General features: G+C 35.9%; 1 protein-coding gene across 1 annotated transcript; it reads left to right on the top strand.

The window, feature by feature from the left end:
• The first annotated feature begins 15042 nt into the window (after positions 1-15042).
• On the top strand, positions 15043-17768 carry LOC145125611 (PLAC8 family protein). Its single transcript, XM_079061043.1, has 5 exons — positions 15043-15475; positions 16139-16202; positions 16312-16476; positions 17155-17220; positions 17435-17768. Exons 1-5 carry the CDS (start codon positions 15204-15206, stop codon positions 17633-17635), a joined length of 768 nt encoding a protein of 255 aa, XP_078917169.1. The 5' UTR covers positions 15043-15203; the 3' UTR covers positions 17636-17768.
• The last annotated feature ends 3828 nt before the right edge of the window (positions 17769-21596 follow it).

Below are 21596 nucleotides of genomic sequence, written 5' to 3' on the forward strand. Positions count from 1 at the left end.
AAAAGTGAAACATTAGAGTTAGGATGTGGAATGACAAAATTTATAGTAAGTTTAAAAAGCAAAATAAAAATAGTTAGAGTTGGGGAGCAAAGAAGATAGGTGGTGAAGAGGAGTAAACTTAAGTCACTTTGAAAGTTTGGATTTTAATTTTAATTTCTTGAGTTTTGGCCATTACAAATCTACAATATATAATATATTTATAAAAATATGAAATTTATTACAAAAAATATATATAATGAAATGGGTCATACTCGGAAAGTCTTGACCCCTAAACCTATCCGTTTAATTATCGTGTCGTGTCGTGTCAACCTGTTTACATAAATGTGTCGAAATCTTACCCAAACCTGCTAATTTCATGTCGGGGTGTCGTGTCGTATCAGTTTTGCCAGGTCTAAGCAAAATTAACTGGTAGCTGTTAGTTGGTAAATCGATCACGATAATACTATGATCGTTTTTTGGTAAGATTGCAGTAGGATCATAGGACCGTAACATTGTAGGACCGTTACTATATATATATATATATATATATATATATATATATATATATATATATATATATATATATATATATATATATATATATATATATATATATATATATATATATATTAAATCTAATATTTTTTTCTTGGACTAATTACATAGAATACGCATTTTTGAATTGTTTATCATTAAATGATGTATTAGATATGTATTTTTTTAAACTATTTCTTGTTACTTGAATAGTTAATAGATTGATGAAAATGTATTTTTTATGTTTTAAAATGCTTTTGGTAGGATCTTACGATCTGATTCCTTCTTAGGATCACAGTTTGAAAAACATAAAACCATTGGCAGACGTATGATCTTTCGGTAGTAGTGGCACCAATAAAATAATAGTTTCACTTATATGTATAGTCGTTGCACCTTAATAGAAAAACAAAACAATTTTTTTTACAATTTTTTTTGGTAGTAGTGGTTAAATGAACCGGTAAAATCTTTGGTTTTTCGGTTCGGTTACGGTTCATGCTTTCTGCTACGGAAGGTTAACCGAAAAACCAAAATTTTTATTTTCTATTTTTTAAAATATTATTTATGTTTACTCGTTTAAGTTAATATCAAATTATTTCTTAGAAATTCTTAATTACAATTACTAATCATCATATTATTTTCATTTTCCATTTTAAACCAATAATTGTTATCGTTAACATTAGTTATAAATATACATATGTTGATATAGATTAAAGTTGTCATTTGCGTTTCATCACCATTACACATATATAACTACATATTTGACTATCTTTTATCTATTAACTACAAAATACGTTTTTGTACTAGTCGATATTATTTTCCATATTCCATAGATATTTGATAATTCATCATAATTTCATTATTAATAAAAGCAACAATATAATTAAACAAATTATATGGATTATTCATTGTCAATTATTCTTTTTTAGGAAGATTGTTACAGGGTCAGTAATCTTAACATATTTTTATTAATTAGTAATGGTTAATTTGTTAACCGGATAACTGAACCGAAAAAATCGGTTAACCAAATACCGGTTAACCTGATTTTTCGGTTTAGGTTTAGGTTCAAGAATTGAACAAACCAATAGTCTCGGTCCGAAATATGTTTTCGGTTCGGTTTACCATCCATGAACACCCCTAATGTTGTTTAAGGTGGATCTTGAGAAAGCGTATGATTCTCTTTCGTGGGATTATCTCTTGGAGATCATGATGATTATGGGATTTGGAGCTATGTGGTGTGGTTGGATTAAGGAGATTTTGAGTACTGCTACGGCTTGTGAATTGGTTAATGGCTCCCCGACTGATGAATTTCAAATTCATCGGGGTTTGAGACCGGGAGATCCTTTATCTCATTTTCTATTCATTTGGCGGTGGAGGGTCTTCATGTTGCTTTGGTTAGGGCTCGACTGGCTAATATGTTCAAGGGGGTTTTGTCTCACCCCAAAACCAGAATGGTGGAAACGTTCTGGGGTGGAGGACGTCATGTATAGCATCACAACCAATGAATAACAGCAATCATAGCAACACAACCATTACAGTGAATACTTAAATAAAAATGTTTACATCAGTTTGAATCTTTGTCTGAAACTTTGTTTGAATTACAACCAATAGCTTTGTATAGTATAAACATAAAACTCTTATTGCTCCAGTTCCTCGAAAATCCAGCAAGTACCTGTCTACTAATTTCCTGAGAATACAAGCAGTTTGAAAGAATATCAGCATAAAGCTGGTGAGTTCATAAGCGGTAATTTGTAATGAAAACTTGTTGATGAGCTTGTAAAAGTGTTTGTATAGTTTCAAGAAAATCCGTTATTTTCTTTAATGAAAATGTAGTGTTCTCAATTCTGTATGAAATCGTGAATGTTCATTACTGAAAACTGTAGTGATGCACGAAAATAATACTTCATGGGACTAACTAATGCTAGTACGATGAATAAGTATTTCGTACGTGAAACCATTGTATGTTCGGTTCTGTTTGAAAACCCTGGAAATCCTCCAGTTGTAGTGTGTATTAGTTCTATTTAATAAAATAAAACTGTTGAAGAATGACAGTTTGTAAACCAAGAGTGATTTATACATATTGTGAGTCGTATAAAATTATGCTTGATATGACTAGAGACCTTTCCAACGTTCTTCAGGCGTCGAGTTAAATGACATTTGTCACCCTAGGCATGCCTGCCCAACTGTAGCTAGCAGTTCGGGTGTGGGATTGTCAGTCCCGAATAGATCTATTCACAAATCTCACGCTCTCCCTCCAGGAGACTCTGGTTATACTATGATAGGATTTATCCCTGTACACCTAGGGGTACAGTAGTGAAGTAGCGCCTCACAGTATCGTACAATCTAGTTTACATGTAGGGTAGTAGCGTTCTACCATAGTGAAAATCCGTATGTATACCGTATGTAGTGATAATTACAGTTATGAATACCATGATAAAGTAGTGATGTAAACTGTAAACTGTTTCTGTCTAAGTGCATATGTTTAGTAGTGAAAGTTTCTATACTTGTTATGTTTAGAAAATCCCAAACTATACCGATTATAGTTTCCATGAATAATGTAGTGAATAGCGGGTCCGAACAACTATGCAATTTTAGTGAAATCGTCCCTTATGCTCAACACAATACAAAAGGGTTAAAGTATGATAATTGCATGAGTTTTGAAAACATTTATGTTTAGCTTGTAAATGATTAGCTTGTATTCCCCCCTGAAAACGTTAAAAACATGGAAAATGTAGGGGTATGAACTCACCTGCAGTGAGTAGTTTGGATGAAAGAGTGGTATAGGATGCTAGATGCCAAGTGGATACTTGAGTACACACACAGATCCTAATAAGCATACAAGGGCACAAATGGATATAATTAGTGTTTACCCCACTAATCAAGTGAGTGAAGCATCTTAGGGCTAGGAAACACTCATATAGAAGTGTTATGACCACAAAGGATTGCATCTAAGGAGTTTAAGGCCAAACTATTGTGTTTACGGCCAGGGTTCACGGCCAGGTGTTTGCGCTCCATGGGTTTACGGCCCATGTGGTTACGGCCCATGGGTTTACGGCCCATGTGTTTACGGCTGTAAACACTTGATGAAGGATACGATTTTCGGTGTTTCAAGGTCATTTCTAGCCTCATGGAAATGTTCTAAGCCTCGTGCATAGTTAAAAGGGGAGTTTAAGGTCGATTCTTGACCATTCACTAGGGTTTACGGCTATTGAGGGGTGTACGGCCGTACACAGGGTTTACGGCCGTAAACCCTTCGTGTTCATGTCCTTTGGGTCGATTTTTAGGTGAAAACCCAAAGTTTCTAGCAGATGCCAAGCATAGGGAGTAGTTACTTACTGTAAGAGGCTTGGAATGAGGTTTTTAGCCACCAAGAACTAGTGTGTGTTCTTGGTGTTCTTGGTGAGAGAGAAAATCTAGACAAAGATGAGATTTAATGAGATAGGAACATGGATTTACCACTAGATAGAGGAATGAAGCAACAATTAGAGGTGAAAAACACTTACAACTTGAAGATCTTGAAGACTTTTCGATGAAGGTAGAGAGAGAGAGTAGAGAGAGAAAGCTCCTGTGATGTGTAACGTGAGAAATGAAGGCCACTCATCCCTTATATAGGGGTGAGTTTACGGCCAAGGGGTTGGTGGGGGTTTACGGCCGTGAACAGGGTTTACGGTCTTAAACAGGGTTTACGGTCGTAAACTGAGTTTGCGGCCGTAAACTCGTAAACTCCTCTCGAAGGGGGTGTTTGGCCCAGATGCTATGCTTTGACTTAGGAACCTTGATTTTGAACCCAAAACTTAGTTGGACCGAGCCTAGAATAGTTAATTAAGCTCAAAATAATGACGGCAAGAGCAGAAATAAATTCCAAATTGATTTATTTTTAACGATTTGAACGAAAGAAATTTCGGGTTGTCACATCATCCCCCCGTTAGAGGGAATTTCGTCCCGAAATTCGAACATAGAATACAATTCATGGATTAGAAAAGAGATGCGGATACTTCTGTTTCATCTGATCTTCGCGCTCCCAAGTGAATTCAGGTCCCCGTTTGGCATTCCAGCGAACCTTCACTATCGGGATGCGACTTTGTTTCGTTCGTTTGATCTCTCTGTCCATGACTTCGACCGGTTCTTCCACGAAGTTGAGGTTCTCGTTGATTTCAATCTCATCGAGAGGAATCACAAGTGTCTCATCGGACAGACACTTCTTTAGGTTCGATACGTGGAAAACAGGGTGGATGTTGCTGAGCTCCCGTGGTAACTGGAGTTTGTATGCTACGGGACCGATCCTAGCAAGGATCTCAAACGGTCCAATGTACCTTGGGTTTAGCTTTCCACGCTTCCCAAAGCGTATCATGCCTTTCCAGGGTGAGACCTTCAGAAGGACGCGGTCACCAACCTGGAACTCCAAGGGTTTTTGTCTCTTATCGGCGTAGCTCTTTTGTCTATCTCGTGAGGCTTTCAGTCGTTCCCGGATTTGTACAATCTTCTCAGTTGTCTCTCGGATGATCTCAGGACCAGTGAGAGTACGGTCGGGTAATTGATCCCTGGCTAGCTGCGTGTCGCCCACCTCAGCCCAGCACAGAGGGGATCTGCACTTACGGCCATAGAGGGCTTCAAACGGCGCAGCCTTGATGCTGGTATGGTAGCTGTTGTTGTAGGAAAATTCAACCAAAGGAAGATGAGTGTCCCATGACGCGCCGAAATCGATGACGCGGGCTCTCAACATGTCTTCCAATGTCTGAATTGTTCTCTCACTCTGTCCATCAGTCTGCGGATGATAAGCCGTGCTCATATCCAATTTAGTTCCAAGAGCCTTTTGTAAAGATTGCCAGAATCTCGAGGTAAACCTGCTATCTCGATCGGAGATAATGGATACAGGTACCCCATGAAGGTGAACTATCTCTTGAATGTAGATCCGTGTGAGTCTCTCCATCTTGAAGTTTTCTTTGATTGGCAGGAAGTGGGCGGACTTCGTCAGTCGATCGACGATCACCCAGATGGCATCGTGCCCACTCGGAGATCTGGGTAATTTGGTGATAAAGTCCATGGTTATCCTTTCCCACTTCCACTCAGGTATTTCCGGCTGCTGAAGTAAACCTGAGGGCTTCTGATATTCCACCTTCACCTTGGCGCAAGTCAAGCACTTGCCCACGAAGGTTGCAATTTCCGCTTTCATGTTTGGCCACCAATAGAGTTGTTTGAGATCCAGATACATCTTATCCGAACCGGGGTGAACAGAGTATTTAGTCTTGTGAGCTTCGTTCATGACGACTTCTCTGTAACCACCGTACTTCGGGGTCCAGATCCGGTTCATAAAATAGTAAACTTCGACACCCTTGACCTCTAAGTTCTTATCCATTCCCCGCAAGGCTTCATCTGCCATGCTCTCGGGTTTTAAGGCTTCCAGCTGAGCCTCTCTGATCTGCGCGGACAGGTGGGAATGGATGGTCATTGTTAGTGCCTTCACCTTACGCCATGAATACTCCTTTCGACTGAGGGCATCTGCTACCACATTGGCCTTGCCGGGATGATATCGAATTTCACACTCGTAGTCACTGAGTAGCTCTACCCATCGCCGCTGTCTCATGTTTAACTCCTTTTGATCAAAAATATGTTGTAAGCTCTTATGGTCGGTGAAGATAGTGCACTTGGTTCCATAGAGATAGTCTCTCCAGATCTTTAACGCGAAGACCACTGATCCCAACTCCAAATCATGAGTTGTGTAATTGACCTCGTGTGTTTTCAACTGTCTCGAGGCGTAGGCGATAACCTTTCCTCGTTGCATGAGCACACAACCTAGGCCCTGATTGGATGCATCACAGTAGACAACGAAGTCCTCCGTCCCTTCGGTCAGGGACAAGATAGGTGCACTGCACAGGGCCTGCTTCAATGTTTGAAATGCAGTGTCTTGCTTGGCTTTCCAACTGAAGGTCACACCCTTCTGTGTCAGGGTAGTTAAAGGCTTAGCGATTCTGGAGAAGTTCTGAATGAACCTGCGATAATAGCCCACGAGACCCAAGAATTGCCGGATTTCTGTGGGTGTCTTTGGTGCAGACCAATTCTCAATCGCTTTGATCTTGGAAGGGTCCACGTGTATTCCTTCCTTGCTAATCACGTGTCCTAGGAAATTTACCTTCCTGATCCAGAATTCGCACTTCGAGAATTTCGCGTATAGTTTTTCTGCCCTTAATGTTTCCAATACCTGCCTTAAGTGCTGCTTATGATCATTCTCACTCCGCGAATAGACAAGTATATCGTCGATGAACACAATCACAAACTTGTCTAAGAAAGGGCGGCACACCCGATTCATCAAGTCCATGAATACTGCTGGTGCGTTGGTTAGACCAAAGGGCATTACTACAAACTCGTAGTGTCCATAGCGAGTTCGGAATGCTGTTTTGGGCACATCATTCTCATGAACTCGCAACTGATGGTACCCTGATCTTAGATCTATCTTTGAGAAATAACTGGCTCCCTGAAGTTGGTCGAAGAGATCGTCGATTCTGGGTAAGGGATATCAGTTCTTGATGGTAAGCTTATTCAGCTCTCGGTAGTCGATGCACATCCGAAAGGATCCGTCTTTCTTCTTCACGAATAAGATCGGAGCTCCCCAGGGTGAGGAACTCGACCTTATGAATCCTTTGCTAATCAGCTCATTGAGCTGGCTGGATAATTCCTGCATTTCCGCTGGCGCTAAACGGTAAGGAGATTTAGCTACAGGAGTAGCTCCGGGGATCAAGTCGATACGAAACTCGACTTGGCGCTCGGGAGGGATTCCTGGGAGATCTTCGGGAAAAACATCAGGAAAGTTACAGACTTCGGGGATGCTCTCGAGGTCTTTAACTTTTTGCGTCTCATCAACAACATGAGCAAGTAATGCATGGCACTCTTTCCGCAAATACTTCTGGGCTTGGATGCATGAAATGATACGAAGATTCGAACTAGACTTATCTCCGTAAATCATGAGAGCTTCACCAGAGGGAAGATTGAGATGGATAGCTTTCTCGAAACAAAAAATATCAGCACGATTGGAGCTCAACCAGTCCATGCCGATAATGACGTCGAAACTCTTGATGGATATCGGCATAAGATCGATGGGAAAAGAATAATTGTTTAGGGTAAGAGTACAGCCTATGAATATGTCGTTAGTGCTCTCCTTTTTTCCGTTAGCCATCTCGACGGTAAATGTTTCGGTTAGAGGTTGGGATTTACATTTGATTAGATGTTTGAATGCATGACTAACAAAACTCCTCTCCGCACCAGAATCGAAGAGAATGCATGCATAAGAGTTATCAAGGAGGAACGTACCCGTAACAACGGTAGGATCAACAACTGCTTCCTCCTGGCCCATCACTAGAACTCTTCCTGTATTGCCACCAGTTGTAGCCTTGGGGCAGTTTCTCCTGAAATGCCTAGCCTCTCCACATCCATAACAAGTTTGACCAGCGCCTGGTTGGTTGGTTGAGCCGGTGTCTTGCAGTATCGAGCTGTGTGTCCCTTCTTCCCGCAACTGTTACACTTTAACTCACGGCAGGGCCCGTGATGATGGAAGTTACACTTGTTGCACAGGGGTAGTTTTCCAGCATAACCACCGGTAGGAGCTTGGGTGGTTGGACCAGCAGTGGGAGCAGCAGCAGGAATAGTAGCAGCGTGAACCGCCACTGTTTGTTGTTTCTTGGAGGGCTCCTGCGAAGACTGACCCTTCCGTTTGTTACCAAACTTCTTCTTCTTCCCACCGCTTTCCTTTTGGGGTTCGGAGACAGCTGTCACCTCATCCAGATCGATTCCATGATCGATCAGAGTTTGTGCCAGATCCTTGGCACTTTCAAAAGTAATCGGTCTAGCAGCCAAGACATTCCCTTTTGTTGGTTGTGTCAGTCCCCAGATGTACCTCTCGATTTTCTTGCTTTCCGGGGTGACCATTCCCGGACAGAGGAGAGCTAGATCACAGAATCTAGCGGTGTAGGCAGCAATGTCGGAACCCTTCATCTTCAAGTTCCAGAGTTCGTGCTCCAACTTTTGCACTTCGCCCCTCGGGCAGCACTCCGCGAGCATGAGCTCCTTCAGTCTTTCCCAACCCATGGCATTAGCCACTGGCAGGGTTAGAGTTTTGACTCGACCATTCCACCGGGTCAAAGCTCTGTCGGTGAAGGTGCAGGCGGCGAACTTCACCTTGTTTGCTTCAGAACAGGCGCAAATTTCGAAGATGGATTCGATCTTCTCGAACCATCGAGTCAGGGTGATAACACCTCCATTTCCGTCGATGGACTTGGGTTTCACAGTCATGAAGTCCTTGTAGGAACACTCTTTTTGATGTCCCTGACTTCCACCTTGTCTCTGTGGGTCGGTTCCACCTCCAGCCCCACCAGCGTTCACTTGTGCCATTGCTGCAGTCACGGCGACGGTAACTGCTTCCTGGAACATGACGGGATCGAACTGAGGAGGTGGTGGTGGTGGCGGAGTGTCGTCGTTCCTTCTGACAGGTCTTGGTCGGGGAGGCATCTTGTTCTAGAAACAATCAGGAAGAAGAGGATGGTAAGTCCTCGAGATATATATAAAACGAAATATATCTCATCCTGATAATAAAAGTATACTACCGAGTGATAAGCACATAAAGGTTACTAACGCAAGTAAGTTATCGCTTAAGGAAGAAGAGGTAGCAACACTTAGAGTGAATCTGTATACTGAGTTTGACTCTAGCTAAAATACTCCTATAGTATTTTATGTGAGATGATTTTTGGTAAGTTTTAGGCCTGCTGCAACACCACAGTCACTCCCAAGCACATGTTGGTCATGTCTCGACTAAATATAGTTGATCATGCTATATTCACCCTAGACATGATTACATAACTGCCCAGGTTTAACCGCAGCATTCCAACATCCAAATACTTTTGTTTTGTTCTACTAACGACACGAATTCTGTTATGTATGCATGCTCGTATACTTTTATAAAAATACTTATATTTTTGAAAGTACACTTTTAGCGTAGAGCACTTAGGCCCCTTAGTGTTTATAGTTGTATACCACGTAAGGTTCGGTATACTAGTTTGCTATAAACAAAGGCTATGATACCAATCTGTCTCACCCCAAAACCAGAATGGCGGAAACGTTCTAGGGTGGAGGACGTCATGTATAGCATCACAACCAATGAATAACAGCAATCATAGCAACACAACCATTACAGTGAATACTTAAATAAAAATGTTTACATCAGTTTGAATCTTTGTCTGAAACTTTGTTTGAATTACATCCAATAGCTTTGTATAGTATAAACATAAAACTCTTATTGCTCCAGTTCCTCGAAAATCCAGCAAGTACCTGTCTACTGATTTCCTGAGAATACAAGCAGTTTGAAAGAATATCAGCATAAAGCTGGTGAGTTCATAAGCGGTAATTTGTAATGAAAACTTGTTGATGAACTCGTAAAAGTGTTTGTATAGTTTCAAGAAAATCCGATATTTTCTTTAATGAAAATGTAGTGTTCTCAATTCTGTATGAAATCGTGAATGTTCATTACTGAAAACTGTAGTGATGCACGAAAATAATACTTCATGGGACTAACTAATGCTAGTACGATGAATAAGTATTTCGTACGTGAAACCATTGTATGTTCGGTTCTGTTTGAAAACCCTGGAAATCCTCCAGTTGTAGTGTGTATTAGTTCTATTTAATAAAATAAAACTGTTGAAGAATGAAAGTTTGTAAACCAAGAGTGATTTATACATATTGTGAGTCGTATAACCATGCTTGATATGACTAGAGACATTTCCAACGTTCTTCAGGCGTCGAGTTAAATGACATTTGTCACCCTAGGCATGCCTGCCCAACTATAGCTAGCAGTTCGGGTGTGGGATTGTCAGTCCCGAATAGATCTATTCACAAATCTCACGCTCTCCCTCTAGGAGACTCTGGTTATACTATGATAGGATTTATCTCTGTACACCTAAGGGTACAGTAGTGAGGTAGCGCCTCACAGTATCGTACAATCTAGTTTACATGTAGGGTAGTAGCGTTCTACCATAGTGAAAATCCGTATGTATACCGTATGTAGTGATAATTACAGTTATGAATACCATGATAAAATAGTGATGTAAACTGTAAACTGTTTCTGTCTAAGTGCATATGTTTAGTAGTGAAAGTTTCTATACTTGTTATGTTTATAAAATCCCAAACTATACCGATTATAGTTTGCATGAATAATGTAGTGAATAGCGGGTCCGGACAACTATGCAATTTTAGTGAAATCGTCCCTTATGCTCAACACAGTACAAAAGGGTTAAAGTATGATAATTGCATGAGTTTTGAAAACATTTATGTTTAGCTTGTATTCCCCCCTGAAAACGTTAAAAACATGGAAAATGTAGGGGTATGAACTCACATGCAGTGAGTAGTTTGGATGAAAGAGTGGTATAGGATGCTAGATGCCAAGTGGATACTTGAGTACACACACAGATCCTAATAAGCATACAAGGGCACAAATGGATATAATTAGTGTTTACCCCACTAATCAAGTGAGTGAAGCATCTTAGGGCTAGGAAACACTCATATAGAAGTGTTATGACCACAAAGGATTGCATCTAAGGAGTTTAAGGCCAAATTATTGTGTTTACGGCCAGGGTTCACGCCCAGGTGTTTGCGGTCCATGGGTTTACGGCCCATGTGTTTACGGCCGTAAACACTTGATGAGGGATACGATTTTCGGTGTTTCAAGGTCATTTCTAGCCTCATGGAAATGTTCTAAGCCTCGTGCATAGTTAAAAGGGGAGTTTAAGGTCGATTCTTGACCATTCACTAGGGTTTACGACTATTGAGGGGTGTACGGCCGTACACAGGGTTTACGGTCATAAACCCTTCGTGTTCATGTCTTTTGGGTCGATTTTTAGGTGAAAACCCAAAGTTTCTAGCAGATGCCAAGCATAGGGAGTAGTTACTTACTGTAAGAGGCTTGGAATGAGGTTTTTAGCCACCAAGAACTAGTGTGTGTTCTTGGTGTTCTTGGTGAGAGAGAAAATCTAGACAAAGATGAGATTTAATGAGATAGGAACATGGATTTACCACTAGATAGAGGAATGAAGCAACAATTAGAGGTGAAAAACACTTACAACTTGAAGATCTTGAAGACTTTTCGATGAAGGTAGAGAGAGAGAGAGTAGAGAGAGAAAGCTCCTGTGATGTGTAAAGTGAGAAATGAAGGCCACTCATCCCTTATATAGGGGTGAGTTTACGGCCAAGGGGTTGATGGGGGTTACGGCCGTGAACAGGGTTTACGGCGGTGAACAGGGTTTACGGTCGTAAACTGAGTTTGCGGCCGTAAACTCCTCTCGAAGGGGGTGTTTGGCCCGGATGCTATGCTTTGACTTAGGAACCTCGATTTTGAACCCAAAACTTAGTTGGACTTAGCCTAGAATAGTTAATTAAGCTCAAAATAATGACGGCAAGAGCAGAAATAAATTCCAAATTGATTTATTTTTAACGATTTGAACGAAAGAAATTTCGGGTTGTCACAGGTTTCCATTTCAGGCGTTGAGATCTCGCACCTTCTTTATGCGGATGATGTCATACTGGTTTCTTCTTGGGATCCTGAGAATGTGAATCGTCTTTTACACATTCTTCGGTGTTTCTATATGGTGTATGTGCACAAAATCAATTTGTTTAAATGAAAATTGATTGGTGTGGGTGTTCCTTTCACCTAAGTTTCCAGTACTGCTTACAGGATCGGATGTGCAACTTCTGATATGCCTTTCTTTCATCTTGGAGCTCCTGTAGGGCATAATATGAACCATATTCCTGCTTGGTCCCCTGTTCTAGATCGTTTTCGGAGTAGATTATCGGGTTGGAAGGCCAAATTCCTTTCCTTTGGAAAACGTCTTGCGTTGGTGAAATCAGTTTTGGGTTCGATAGGAAGTTATATGATGTCCATATTTCTTTCTCCTATTTCGGTTTTGACCTCCCTAGAAGGGTTGAGGGCTAGATTCTTTAGGGTGCAGATTTGGACGAGAGACATGGGTTAGATGGGATAAAGTTCTAGCCTCTAGGGATGAAGGCGGTTTGGGGATCGGGAACTTGTTCTCTTTCAATAGAGCTATGATTTTTCGTTGGTGGTGAAGATTTTTTCATTACCCTAATCTCCTATGGCTTCGAGTTATAAAATCTCGGTATGGTTCTAATGGTGGGTGTAATTCTTCTTCGACTACAAGAGCAGGCAAGGGTCCTTGGTATGGGGTTCTCTGCATGTTCAGTTAGCTGAGAGAGAAAAGTATCGATCTCCAGTCTTTTGTCCTACTAGAGTGGGTGATGGGGGTTTTACGACTTTGTGGCATGATGCTTGGATGGGTAACGAGCCTCTTAGGGATAGGTTCCCTAGAGTCTTCGCTATGGATCTTTATCGACAAGCGTCTGTAAGTGATCGAATGTCTAGGGGTTAGGAACCTAACACTCCTAGAATGTTTCCTAAAGGAGCTGTTATGCAGGAGTAATGGGATGATTTGCTTCTTCTTTTGCAGGACGTCCAACTTAATTCTATCCCAGATAAATTGGGTTGGACTATTGACATCTCAAATACTTTTTCTGTCTCTTCTGCTCGGAGATATATGGATGGTACTATGCTTGCGTCTGAAGGTCCGAAGACTAGGTGGAATAATTGGATCCCAATTAAGATTAACATTCTTATTTGGAGAATTCGACTTTTCAGTATTCCTACTAGAGTGTGTCTCTCTCATAGGGGTGTTATGGTGGATTCGATTACTCGCCTTATTTGTTTTGGTAGTGTGGAGACAAGTGATCATATTTTTGCAGGCTGTACCGAGTTGATTACTTTATGGTCTCGTATTGCTGTTTGGTGGGATCTTCAAGTTCCTCATCAGCTTTCTGTTAAGTCTCTTATTTCGTGGTCAGATTCTATCTCCTTGAGAGCTGGTCAACGGAAGGCTTTCGATGCAGTGATTTTGACTTGTTTTTGGTGTATTTGGAACTTCATAAATTCTTTCATATTTGGAGCGGCTACACAAAAGAAATCCTTACTTTTTGATGATGTAGTTTATAGATCATTTTTTTAGATTTCTAATAGGCACACTAAAGCCAAGACTAGTTGGAGTTTTTGGCTTCATAATCCTGTTTCAGCTACAACTTTAATGTAATTGTTTCTTGCCAGTTTTATAAAATTCTGCCGTTCCAAAGAAAAAAAAAACAATTTATGTTTTTTTTTTATTATTTTGTTAGACATTTTTGATTACGAGACTTCCAAAGTTCATGTTTAAGATGTATTTAATAATTGAAGATTAACCAAATAAAAAATTGATTAATTAACCTTTTAAGTTTATATATATATATATATATATATATATATATATATATATATATATATATATATATATAAAAGTAGGTTTAAATGTGGATTGACATCTATTGTGCGGACGTGTGAACAATGCTATTTTGTAAGAATAACAAAGAAAATTTGTTGTTTGATAATATGAATATGTTCAATCTTACATAACTATTGTCATTATCACACATTCTCACTAATTAAATCGTTTATAATGTTATTATAGACTTATTAATATTATTCTCATTCTGTCGGAATGTTGTCAGAATGTTTATTGAGTCGTATTCTGTTAGAATGAAAATGAGTGAAAAACGATGTGTGAGAACAAAAATGAATAACAATTAGTGAAAATGAATGAAAATGACGATATTTTTGTAAGGTTGAACGTATTCGCATTACTAAATAACTTATTCGCTTAGTAATTCTCATAGAATAACACTGTCCACACGTCCGCACAATAATTGGTCATCCACATTATAACCTAGCCCTATATATATATATATATATATATATATATATATATATATATATATATATATATATATATATATATATATATAAACGACAAATAGAGTATATATTTAAAATAAAATGAGAAACCCCAGCAAGATGATAGAAGTTGATTACAACAAAAGGATTTACAAACACACGAGACCAACTAATGTCTGGATTTTCCCTTATATTTCACCCATGTAAACGGGCGTTATATTTCACTCATATAAACAGTTAAGACATTTCACCTATATAAACAGAAGGGCGTTATATTTCACCCATATAAACAGTTAGGACAATGTCCGCTACTTTATATTTATACTAAGAAAGAAAAAATATAGCCCACACATCCATTTAATCTAGAAAATATAATTTCAATTTAATTAACTTTTCATGAATAGATTGTGGTTATGTTCTTGACAAACGTTCTTTGGTTCTAACCTTTTTCGGGTTATTTAAAATGCGGTCAAAATCAAGAAAAGGGATGTTTTTCGGGTCAACGAACACTGTGGTCATTGACAGAGGTCTCAAGAACCCTAAATTCCAAAATTAAACCTCCTATAAATGGAAGGTGAGTAAAACCATTTTCCATTGATTTGGACTTGGATAACCACCATTCTTACGTGTCACCAGCTGTTTCCAATCATTATCACCCGTCCCCACAAACCCTCTTCCACAAATAATCGCGAAACACAAGTCATTTTCATTAAGAAACAAATAATCAATTATCCACTCAATCTCGCTTTCTCTCTCTCTCTCTCTCTCTCTCTCTCTCTCTCTCTCTGCAAGTTGTACATACAAATGTGTATTTAGGGCTTTTGGAATAAGCAAAAACCTTGAAGGATTGTATATACAGAGTAGGCAGAGGGAGAGAGAGAGAGAGATGATGGCGGATTCTGAGAAACAGGTTGGTGCGGCGGTGGCGATGGTGGTTGAGGAGGAGGAGAAAGAGCGATTGATTGAGCGGGTGCCGGTGTTGGATTTTGATATATTATGTTCGACGGTAGCGATGAAGACGAATCAGGGGAAATGGAATAAATTGGAAGAGAATTACGAAGAAGACGGGGGAGAATTTGGAGGAGGTGTTTTCAGGATGTGGGAAGGCGATCTTCTTGATTGTTATGATGATCGTAGATTGGTTCTTCAATCATCCTTGTAAGTTTATCTCTCCCTTTTTTTAAGAAACCCGTTGAAAAAATAAAATTAAATACTTGTGCTTGATGATTGCTTTAATGTCTCTGTATTCTTAATTTTTGCAAGAAACCTTTCGAAAAAGATTCAAATATTTTGTTTGATGATAGCTTGTAAGAACTTCCCGTTTGACTTTTAACAGTCAAAATATAGTTTTTTCAAGAAAAGGTTAGTGACAAATGAAAATTTGATTATATTGCTGTAAAAACGATGATCAATGGTAATATTTAGGGTTTTGAGCAAACTCATCAATATAAATTGATTTATATCTTGAGCTAAAATGGTAGAAAGAAAGATATGATTTTTGCAAGAAACCCGTATATAACGAATGGTATAAATAAAGATATGATGTGAGCAAAATCATCCATATGACTTTTGTAAGACATTTTTTGAAAAAAAAAAAATCCTGATTCCAATTTACTGTTAGATGGTAGAAGTAAGTCTTTGGAAGAACATCCTGTTTTGACTTTAAAAAGTCAACCCTAGTTTCTTTTAAAGATGTTAGTAATGAACAAAGCTTCATTATTTTGTTTATAAAAACGATAATTACCAATCTTTTGTACAGTTTAAAGCTTAATATTCAAGGAGATATAATCTAATAAAACCTACAAATGCTTTATTTTGCAGTTGCCCATGGTATCGATTTGGAGAAAACATGAGACTTGCTGGTTTCGGTTCTTGCTTTCTTCAGGTAAAACACATATATCCTCCATTCTACTATAATTAAACTAGTTTTTCACCACAAAAATACATTATGCATATGTTGAATTTCTAATATATTCTTGCAATGGGTCCCACAGGGATTCATGTATGCAATCCTAGCTGGAATTGCTCTTTGCAACATTGTAGCATTTGCAGTTACAAAGAAGCATTGTTTCTTGTATCTTGGGGTCTTTCTTGCACTCTCCCTAGGAACTTATATGGGATTTTATCGCTCCAAAATGAGAAACAAGTTCAATATCAAGGTATATTTTTTGACTTTATAGGTCAAATAGGCTATATTTTGACTTTGATTTTGATATGATCTACGATCTTTTTTTGAAGTGTGGAATATTATTTCCAAAGAAACCGATGCATTCGTTTAAATCTTATGAGAAAATCGTATGATTTCACATTTCAACATTCCATGTTTGAGTTTAAACAAGATGCACTTTGACTTTGTAAGTCAAACAAGCAAGTCTATGATTCTTTTTTTGGAATATGGAATAAGTATAGTCAAACTTTATAACACATTTATGTTTGTATTAAACTTCTAATGAAACCTTACAATTTTACAACCAATAATGAACTTGGTTTGACTTTAAAAGTCAAAATGCATACTCGAGTGTTTCAAATCTCGCAACATTAATTCATGCATCAATTTTCTTAAAAATTGAGGTACCGTTTGACTTTATAGGTCAAGTAGGTTACATTTCAGCTTCAAATTTTTTAGGATCCACAATTTTTTTTTTGAAATACTGGATTTTCTAGTCCAACTTTATAGCAAGCAACACAAACAAGTTGAACATTGGGGTTCACATTTTAAATAAGTTTTCACAATTTTGCATCTGAAATCAACTAGCTTTGACTTCAAAAGTCAAAGGGTATACTCGAATGTTCCTAATCTTGCAACATTGATTCATACATCTGTTTTCTTTCTTCAGGGTAGTGATGGTTCTTTAGATGATTGTGTATCCCATCTCATTTGCCCTTGTTGCACCTTGGCTCAGGTTTGTTTTCTGCTCATCTTTATTTTGTGGGTCCCAATTTTGTAGGTTAATTTCGTCATTATGCAACAAAGTTGTTTTTTATACAAACGTTTCATTTTGTGACAATATTGGGGAAAATATGAAACATTGTCTTGAATAAATGCACATTATAGATTTAACCCATATGAAAAATACTAAAATGAATCTTTTTATATTTGTGTTATATCTTGATTAGGAATCAAGGACATTGGAAATGAACAATGTTCAAGATGGGACTTGGCATGGTAGAGGGGACACAATGTGTATAGGAACATATGTTGAAGGTGTCAAAGCCTTTGAGATAATCCCTCCTACAATTATTTCAATCGACTCTCCAAGACCCTTTTATATGCCAAAGAATACTATTGGCGCCCAAGATTCGCAACCACGGGTCTAACCACAATAGTTATAAATTGAGCCGTTCAGATGAAAGGCTAGTGAAAATCTTGACATGGGAAAAAGGGTCTTCTACCTAAAACCTCAAAAACCGAATCACATCCATAAGAAACCATTGTTGTTTACTATGGATCGAGAACATCGCCGTTGCCCTCCAACTGTTTAAAAGATCTCAAAAAATGTGTGTGATGAATTGTATAGTTTGAAAATATATGGAAAAAAGGATGCATGGAGTGTCTTTTGTTCTTTCTCTCTCTCTCTCTCTCTCTCTCTCTATATATATATATATATATATATATATATATATATATATATATATACACACACACACACACACACATGTATACACACAATAGTTGTGTACCCGTGCAATACGATAGACAAAAGTTGTTATTGTAAACCGAGTATAAAACATGTGCGTTAAATCGGTTCAGAGATACAAATTATTAGGGTGCACGGAGTAGTCTCATTATATATATATATATATATATATATATATATATATATATATATATATATATATATATATATATATATAGTGTGGATGAGGGTTTTTAGTCCATTAAGCTACATTTAAAAAAAGCAAATTGCGGATTTTAAGAGATAATAGATTTTATTAATTTTAAAAATCTGATTTTAAGAATGATAATTCTTTTAATTCGGACATTCTGATGGAATATATTTATGAATATATTGAAAAATAACAATATTCTTTAACCATAAAAGAGTACATGATCTGATAGAATATATATATTTTGATTGAATGAACTTTAAAAATAATTAATTTTTGGATACAAGTTAAATTTATTTATCACATTCTTAAAAATTAAAAAACTTTAGGGTAAATTATACCATTCGTATCGTGCATGTGTCAAAATGCACAATCAGTGTAACGACCCAAAAACAATACTAAAATTTTTCATTTAAAACTATTAATGTTCATTAATTGATTGTACCAAAAGCCATCATTCATTACAGTAACCCAAAACATAAGAGTATAAATACATCAAGTGCGGAAATCATATGGGGAGGATGTTGTGCCATCACGTCGGACCATTCCCTTTTGAACTGGAAGTACCTGAAGCCATAAACATAATTGTAAGCATAAAACTTAGTGAGCTTCCCAAATTACCACATACAACATACATCTATATATACTTATAAATGAATCATTTTTCCTTTCACCACATTTATTTGAAACTCCAATGCATTTTTCTTCTCACCACATTCAATTGAAACTCCATTGATTTTTCAACTTCTTTATAATAATAATTATAAGTTACTTAATAAGGTTAAATTAATATCTTTACTTCTACTTATAAAGTTATGTTTTTAAAATTTTAACATATTATAATTAATTTATTAGTTTTAATATATGGTTGGATGTAAACCACTATCAATTTAAAGATACAATTTTGGAACAATTTGTATCAAATCTTAAATTATTAATTTATATATAACATTAGAAGGTCAACTTAAATATAAATTTTAGTTTAACTTAAACAACCCAAAGAATATTTTGTAAATAGTTAAAAGTTGTTAGTTGTAGTGTCTTTCTAATAATGATTATAAGTTGGTTAATAAGATTAAATAAATATCAAACCTAAAGTGTAATCATAAATAAACTAAATTTCAATTCTAAAATAGTATATTTACTTCTACTTATAAAGTTATGTCTTTTACTTTTAACATATTATACTTAATTTATTAGATTTAATATGTTGTTGCATGTAAACCATTATTAGTTTAAAGCTACAACTTTTGAACAGTTTCGACAAAATACTTAAATAATTAATTTAAATATAACATTACAGTGTCAACTTAAATATAAATTTCAGTTCTACTTAAAAAAACAAAGAATATTTTGTAAATAGTTAAAAGTGATAAATTGTAGTGATAAATGCAAAAAATAAATTGTAATCTCAATTTAACTAAAATATTCTCTAAAGATATTTTTTTAATCGTTAAAAGTTTTCAAATAAGTAGCTTAAAATAACTTATAATAACAATAGTTAAAAATAACTCTCTATAAATGATTATATTGTTCCCTATAAAATCAAAAAACAATATTGATGTTTTAAATAATTATAATGATATAATTAAAACATTAAGCAAATAAATTAAAAAAATTAATTAACAATAACAACAACTGTAAATAACATTAAACCATATATTATATTTAATTTTATTCATGTGTAACTCACGGGTAGAAGTCATTCAGTCGATTGAGATTATCCAGTTATAAGAGATGTATATATTATCATATAATTCAAAATAATCAATATATTATATCAATTTAGTATACGAATTATTATATCAAATTTAACAACAACGTTATTATTATATTTAAGAAAACAAATATTTGTAAAGACTTCAACTATATAGGTGTTTCTGCACAACGGGCGGACATGCGCCTAATCTATGTTTTTATATCTATATCTATCTATATGTATATATCTTATAAAACTAGCATTTTTCCTTGAACCTCATGCATTTGAAACTCCCAAGACCATTTTTCTTGAAACTCATGCATTTGAAACTCCCAATACTATTCAACTTATACAAATTAATTTATGATTAATTGAAATATTATGATTTGTAACTCTTAAAACTCTTCAAATCATGCTATTTAATTGATGAGTTAAATGAAATATTTAGCCTATATAAGAAATTTGTAGATCACATATTGCATGTATGTCAACACAAAATGATAGATCATATTTGTAAGGTTTGAAGAGTTATGTGAGTGGTTCCATGAATGTAAGAAAGCAATTGCAACTTTTTCAAATATAAATTCATGTAAACTCAAATTGGGTGCATGTAAAGTTCTAGATATTAACCAAGGTTCAAATTTAGGTATATTTGTAAAGGTATATTTGAGATCATTTTTTAAGTTTATGTGTTATGCATCTTTCTATAATCACAAGATGATGAAGTGAGATTGACAATTACTTCTCATGAGCTTTTGGTAAATCAACCATCAAGCTATTTATTAGTTAGAGTAATTAACTTTGTTAATATGTATGTATCTTTATGTTGTGTCTCTCTTTTTTATGTTAAGAAAATATATTTTATGTACAAGAGAACATTATTCAACATGTATTTTATGTTATGTATATATTATGTTAGTTTCTATCGCTTATTTTGTTGTAAATAACATCGATGGAGTTTTGTATAATTGATTTTGATGAAAGGAGTTTACAATTATTATTCTAAATTGTTGGTGATAATGATGAATTAGAACGAATGATTTTTAATATAATATGACTTTATTGTTGAAAACCAATAATTATGTGTGTTATAATAATGATTTCCTTATGTTCTACAAAAACTTATATGGATGTACCCACTTTTAAATGTTTTTATAGTAATAAAAATAAATTATCTTATTACATTTGTCAATTTCTTTTTTCCATATTTGTTATTTATCGTTAAGGAAAAGTAAAATAAATAGAATATTAATATTTTGATAAGAAAATATAAGTGATAAAAATATAACTCAAGTATAACACGCCTTCTACCCTAACCCACTCCAACATATTTTTTTTAAGATTGGTCGCAATACATAACAATTACTATAGTTTTGAAATTCAAATCACCATTTTATTTGGACCGTTCATTCTCTTCCAATATTTCATAACTTTAAGGAAAAAAAATGAAAGTACAATAAAAAAGTATGATAGTTTTTTTGAAAAATATAATAACGAAAAATTGCAAATATGAATAAATTATACTATATAAAAAAATTATTGTTATTTGAAATAATAATTTCAATAATCATAATAATAATAATAATAATAATATAGGAAATAAAAAATATTCAAATAAATTATTTATAAATTAGTTAAAAATGCCTATAGTTTAAAATAATTTTAAATCAAAAACTTAATTCAATTTGATTCAAATACAACTTTTTATATCTTTCTTATCGTATACTTAAATTTATTATAATATTAGTTACA

The sequence above is a fragment of the Lactuca virosa genome, chromosome 7 (assembly GCF_052849685.1).
Source record: "Lactuca virosa cultivar CGN04683 chromosome 7, Lactuca_virosa_CGN04683_v6, whole genome shotgun sequence".
Taxonomy (NCBI): domain Eukaryota; kingdom Viridiplantae; phylum Streptophyta; class Magnoliopsida; order Asterales; family Asteraceae; genus Lactuca; species Lactuca virosa.

Coding starts and splice junctions, on each gene's coding strand:
- LOC145125611 (XM_079061043.1), top strand. CDS start 15,204: ATGATGGCGGATTCTGAGAAACAGGTTGGTGCGGCGGTGGCGATGGTG. Junction 15,476..16,138: donor TTGGTTCTTCAATCATCCTT/GTAAGTTTATCT, acceptor TTTATTTTGCAG/TTGCCCATGGTATCGATTTG. Junction 17,221..17,434: donor CTTGTTGCACCTTGGCTCAG/GTTTGTTTTCTG, acceptor TATCTTGATTAG/GAATCAAGGACATTGGAAAT.